The following is a 6341-nucleotide window of genomic DNA, read 5'->3' as shown; positions in this document are numbered from 1 at the left end:
GCCGCGGCAGTACCCCTCGCTGCTGCTGCTGCAAACTTTTCCCCAGCGGCCGGCTCCTCTTCCCCAGGCGGGTGTTCTTTTGAATGAATGACCTGGGCCGGCGCCGGCCAATCGGTGCCCGGCTGGGATTCATATTCATGAGCGTCCCTTCCAATGGCGGGGCGAGGAGGTTCTTTTAAACGGTGGAGCCCGGCAGCCAATCAGGCCGCTCTCGGAGGCAGCCAACGCGAGGCTGAGCCGAGCAGTGCTGAGCCCAGCGTCGTGCCCTGCGCTCCAGCTACTGCCCAGACTAGCGAACAATACAGGTACGTTCGGCTCCGCCGCGGCTCCGACGGGCAACTTTTCGGGGGGCGGCTGCCCTCGCCCCTCCCCCCCGCGCCCGATCCCCCTTTTCTCTTCCTCCTCCGCTCCCTTTTCTCTCTCCCTTCCCTCTCCGCGGGCTTTCCCCCTCCCCTGCTTTATTAAAAAACTTTTCCCCCTTCCCCCGTCTCTCCGCTCCGCGGTTCCCACGGCAAGAAATGCTCCTGGGTCCAGCTGCTGGGTGCCGCTCCAGCTGTGCTGGGGAGCTACCGGGGAGAGGGCTTCAGCACCCTCCCCAAATCCCCTCTTCTCTCCCGGGTCCCCCCTCCCGCAGGGGTGCCCCTACTCCGCGGAGTATCCCGCTAGGCGCGCGAAGTGTGGAGCGTTTCCCCGTGTCGCGCTGCCCGGAGCGATGGGGCTGGTGCAGGGACTGCACCGGGGCTAACTCTGGGCTCCCCCGCCCGGGCAGGGATTTTTTCACTCTTAAAGTGACTGGGAAAAGGCGCGGCGCGGCGCGTCTCTGCCCCTGCCCCGGGTGGGATCCGCGGGGCTGCCGGCGGTGGAAGTTGCCGGCCGTGCGCAGTGCTGTGCCCGCTGTCTACTCTGCATTAATATGGCTGTCGCTTTAGCATCTGACAGGGATAAACCCTGCGCGCTGCGCCCGTGTGCCCCGGCGAAACAGTTTTTTACTCGCGATCCCGCTAGCCCCGCTCCCCCGATTTATTCGCTTCCCTTCTAGCTTCTCTTCCCCTGCCCGGCGAGGTGGGTTTCGTGCCCCGGTGCCCTGGCTGAAGCCCCAAGCCACCTCTTTCTTGCGCCGCTTTCCCTCTGCTGTGGGCATTAACATGGCTGGCGCTTGAGAGCTCCGGCTAAGGAAGAAAGACGTGTAAGCAGCACAGCGATCGGGAGGGGGGATCTAGGCGGGGGAAATCTCCGCTCAGGAGCCCCGCAGAGCGCCCAGACCTTTCGCTTTCGCCCCGGTTCCTTTTTCCCTATCGCCCCTTGTGCTTGGCGGGGTGGCTGGGGGTCGTTTGGGGGCTTTTTGCACTTTTCCCCCTCGGCGCGGCTGAGCGCAGCCTGGGCTGTAATGGCTGCACGGGAGTCTTTGTTATACAGAGTATTGCGCTAGGCAGGGACATGGGAGGAGGGGGGGGTGGCGCTTTAACTCCCCTCTCCTGCCCTTGCCCCGGCCCCCACGCCCCCCAGCCCCCCCAGGCAGGACAGAGCAGAGGTTTTTCTAGGGCGCGGGGTGGTTTGGGGGGGGCTGGGCGCCCGGGAGCCCCCGCGGAGAGGCGTTAGTTGGGCAGAGGGGGCTGTGCGGCTTTGTTAGGCATAGCAGCCTCACTGCCTTAGAGAAGCCATTTTAGCGAATGGAGCCGGCTATGGGCGAGGAGAACAGCAACCACTTCTCTATATCCCTGCCTAGCAGCAAGGCTATAGATACTCCTATGGCACGGGCGAGAGCCCCATACTCTGCCCCAGCCCTGCCAGGCTGTGCCCCCCGCCCGGGGCCACCCCCAGGCCAGCACAGGGGCTCATTTCAGGGGCACTTTCTTTCATGAAGAAGCATTTCACAAAATGGAAGATGAATTATTGGTGTCTTGGTGACCTGTCTTTTTTTTTTTTTTTCCCTCTCTCCCCTCCTTCCACTGGAGTCTCAGGCAAAGGAGCGCGCTGCTGAGCTGGGCACATCCAGGCTGCACTGGCCCCATTCGCAGCAGCGCAAATGCCCCTTGCCCTGGGCAATATGCGAAAAGGGGGGGTGTCTCTATTTTTGCTGTGACCTTGGCAAAGGGGGGAGTGGAAGATGGCGGGAAGCAAAGAAGGGGGAGTAAAAACATAAAACAACCCTGCCTTTTAATCTGAAACTTTGCAAACAGATTTGCTGCCTCTTAATATGTGACCGAAACGGGATTTCTCTCTCCTCTGCCCCCTCCGAATTTTTTTTTAAGGTGTTTGGAGGAGATGAAAATGTCTGTCTGTAGCACTTTACAGAATGGGGGGGCAGAGGTGGAAATGATTCTGGAAATCCACTTTTATTGCCCATGTGGGATTAGGATGCACAATTAAATATTAATATTAGTCCAATAAAAAATAAAATTTTGAGAGGCTGCACATGAAAAATATTACTGCAGGAGGCTAGAAAAATTAAAATTTTTTTTTTAACACCACCCAAAAGTTAGCATTGGTAACTTGCTAATCACATCCTTGCGCTGACCGTGACACCTCTAAACCAGGTCACTTGGTGGAGCAAAAGCAAATCCTTCTAGTCTTGCAGAGGTTGGCAGGTGATATTGTGTTTGAAACTGGCCCTTATTTGCACACCTTTTGTAACCACAATTATTGCATTTATACCAGGGGGAAATCAGTGGAACCTTTCCTGTTGGGTGACAGTTGCTTACATGTGAACTCTAGCTCTCCTGAAGGAATAACTCTTGGGCTGGCATTATGCAGTCTGTTCAAGCTCTAATGTGGCAGCCAACTCAAACAAATATTTTAAATGTATATTTATAAATAAAATTATAAAAAATTAAGACAAATTATTAAACATTTTAATCTCTCTATAATGACACACTACTTGAGGCAGCATCACTTCTGTCCATATTCAACCTGAGTGTTTACTTAGTAGAACAGTTTATATCTGTGATTTATCTTTTTCTCCTCCTTACAGAGACAAGATGGCTAAAGGTGACCCGAAGAAGCCTAAGGGCAAGATGTCTGCTTATGCCTTCTTTGTGCAGACATGCCGTGAGGAACATAAGAAGAAGAACCCAGAGGTTCCAGTCAACTTTGCAGAGTTTTCCAAGAAGTGCTCAGAAAGGTGGAAGGTACTTTAATTCACTATTGTCTTGAAGTGACAGCTGTCTTTCTAGAATTGTAACTTCTTGTGACACTTGTTTAAATCGGAGATTGACTTTCTTTTCAATCCCTATCCCATTCTTAATTTTGTCCATGATTTCTAGGGATCGGGAAAGTTTAGACTGCATTGGAAACTTCTCTCTCCACCATACACGCGTCCTTTCTTTTCCTGCACACCTCTACCAAGAGGCCACCTCCTGCTATTTTAATAGCCTAACTATAGAAGGAGGAGGCTTTAGGCCAATTCAATTATTGGCCCTTGCTGAGACTCCCATTTGGGACTGTGCTTTGATGCGACCCCTTGTCCTCTAAGGTAGCCTCAGTCCAGTGAAGACACAGTACGTACCTCCAACTGAAAAGGGAAACTCACTAACTTGAGTGCTCATCTACTGTGTATCTTCTTTCAGACCATGTCAGGCAAAGAGAAGTCCAAATTTGATGAAATGGCAAAAGCCGACAAGGTACGGTATGATCGGGAAATGAAGGATTATGGCCCAGCTAAGGGTGGCAAGAAGAAGAAGGATCCTAATGCCCCAAAACGGCCACCGTAAGTAACTTTCTCACAATGCTGTTACTTTGAGTTGAGCTATTCATATGTTAGCTGTTGCAGTTGTAGCTTTCTCTAGGTGAAAATTGAACACCCAATCACTGCTAGAATATGATAACATGAAATAGGTTTATTAATACCAGTTTATAAACTTTCTGACAGCTGAAATCCTCAATTTGTGGAGCACTAAGTAACGTGACTAAAATAGCTGGACAGTTGCAAAATTGATATCTTCTATCAACTAAATCTAAAATAGTAAGAGGAAGGAAGTGATAAATTGGCATCCAAAACACTCTGCTTCAAATAATGCAAATTTAAAATCTTGCATATTTTTCCAACACTTACGCTTTGCAAGCCGGGTCCATAAGCAAACCCAAATATCTTTTTTGTTTTTAAACGCTTCTTCCCCATCCTCAGAGATACTAGCTGTTAGTCTCTAGTCTTGTGAATCATTTGGGTGACTTGATGGTTGAAAGAGCTGGAAAGCTTTCCCAGTTCTAATATTCAGTTTGATTCTGAGATGCTCATTTTAATATGAAACTTTTCTCCAAGGTCTGGCTTCTTCCTGTTCTGTTCAGAATTCCGTCCCAAGATCAAATCCACAAATCCTGGCATATCTATTGGGGATGTAGCAAAGAAACTTGGTGAAATGTGGAACAACCTCAGTGATGGTGAAAAGCAGCCTTACAATAATAAGGCAGCTAAACTGAAGGAGAAATATGAAAAGGTAAGGCTAGGTTGTAGCTTGAGCGTCTTAGTAACGTTAGAGCTGATATGGGCATAAACACTTAGTTTTAATGAAGAGATCCATATTACCCAGGGGCATGTTTATATGGCTTCTGTAACATCTAGAGACTGGTTAGCAGCAAGACATAGTATGCTGGATACATATATAGTTCACTTAAACTTCCATATAATGGCTGAATTTACCCTTTGGGAAACTTCAGGCAAGTTTCTTGCTCCCTGGGATACACGGTAGATCCCTGTCGCCACCTCTTATGAAGTGAAGTTTTGGCTTTGCTGAAGAAACCAGTCTCTTTTTTTTCTTTTTTTAATAGCACTATAAAATTTACATAAACATCTCTGACTTCTGGAAGTGAATGTTTCTTACAACTTGTTTGTTCTTTTTTTTTTAAATTTATGAACCCAGGATTCAAACTTAATGCTTAGACTACTCAGGTACGCTTTGGTAGCCACAAGCCCGTAGATGAGGTCTAGCAGCCTTTCCTTTGGCGAGAAGGCTGCTGAAAGCTAGTATCTCTGTACACTTACATCTAAGCAATAAACATACAGCAAATTAAGACATCCTCTTGACTTTGCAGGATGTTGCAGACTACAAGTCTAAAGGAAAGTTTGATGGTGCAAAGGGTGCAGCAGCCAAAGCTGCTCGGAAAAAGGTAGAGGAAGAAGATGAAGAGGATGAGGATGATGAAGAGGAGGATGAAGAAGATGAGGATGATGAATAAAACTGTACGATATTTGTCTGATGTGAATACCATAGAGTAGGGGAAACACCATAAATGAAGCACCTCTTATTTGAGATGGTGCTGTTGCCCTCATTAGGCTTAATTACAAAATTCGGATTCTGATCGCATTGTAGTTTCTAAAAGTGCTCTAGAAATTGTAACTGGTTTACATGAAGTGGCCATGGGTGTAGTGAGCACCCTGAAACTGTATCAAAGTTGTACATATTTCCAAACATTTTTAAAATGGAAAGGCGCTCTAGTGTTCTCCTCACTCTGTGCACTTTGCTGTTGGTGTAACAAAGCATTTAAAAATGTTTCAAGCATTTTTTTTAATTTGTAAGGTGGTGTTACTATATGGTTATTGGCTAGAAAATCCTGGGTTATAAACTGTACATATCTATAGTTTGTAAAAACTAGACAAATTCTTGTGGTACATGCTTAGAGTTGTGATGCCTTGAGGGAGGGGTGATTACTTTGGACGGCTGTACCTTCCATAGGGTGCCATGGCCCAAAGCATGCACTGTGAGGGTAGATCTATTTACACTACAGTGGGCGTCCATTTAGCTTAAAGTTGTCTTTCTGTATATAGTGAAATTAGCATTCTGCTGCCATTCTTAGTTGTGGAAGGGGGTTCAGCTGGCATGAGAAGTGTATGGGTTTTTTTAGTTAAGTGCGGTAGTTTTTTAAACTGAAACTGTAGACCTCTCTTCATTGTCACCGGAGTGAAGAGCAAGTGCAGCAATTGAAGTTCAAAAACACTCTGTACTTAAACAAATTTGCTACGTTATGTTGGTTTTTTTGTATGTTTAGAATGCTGAAATGTTTTTTGAAGCAAAATAAACAGTATTACGTTTTTAAAACTGTTCTTGACAACATTCTAAATTTTCTGGTTGAAAAGTACTTTAACAGCAAAAAGTTCATCTCGAAGTTTGTGGCATCCCTCAGGGTGGGTAACTTAGGAAACATTCTGTCTCAAGGATAAAAATGGTGGCTAGCTAAAACTGGCTGAATTGAAAGAGATGGCTACTCAAGCTAATATGCAATCTTACCTGTTTATGGCTGAGTGGCGTAAGATGCTATGCAAGTTTGAATTTTATTACTTGAACATGGGAGCCTAAATGAACATTCATGACTAATTGTGTGTGTGTATATAGCAGCATTCAGAGATG

At 47.0% G+C, this 6341-nt stretch overlaps 1 protein-coding gene across 1 annotated transcript; it reads left to right on the top strand.

Annotated features, from left to right (window-relative positions):
• Positions 1-201: 201 nt before the first annotated feature.
• Positions 202-6036, top strand: HMGB3 (high mobility group box 3). The gene is made up of 5 exons (XM_030575781.1): positions 202-305; positions 2972-3128; positions 3567-3706; positions 4259-4433; positions 5029-6036. The coding sequence occupies exons 2-5, from the start codon at positions 2979-2981 to the stop codon at positions 5170-5172; spliced, it is 609 nt and encodes a 202-aa protein (XP_030431641.1). The 5' UTR covers positions 202-305; positions 2972-2978; the 3' UTR covers positions 5173-6036.
• Positions 6037-6341: the final 305 nt, after the last annotated feature.

This window comes from Gopherus evgoodei, chromosome 9 (assembly GCF_007399415.2).
Source record: "Gopherus evgoodei ecotype Sinaloan lineage chromosome 9, rGopEvg1_v1.p, whole genome shotgun sequence".
NCBI lineage: Eukaryota > Metazoa > Chordata > Testudines > Testudinidae > Gopherus > Gopherus evgoodei.
This window is presented reverse-complemented; position numbering and strand designations above follow the sequence as displayed.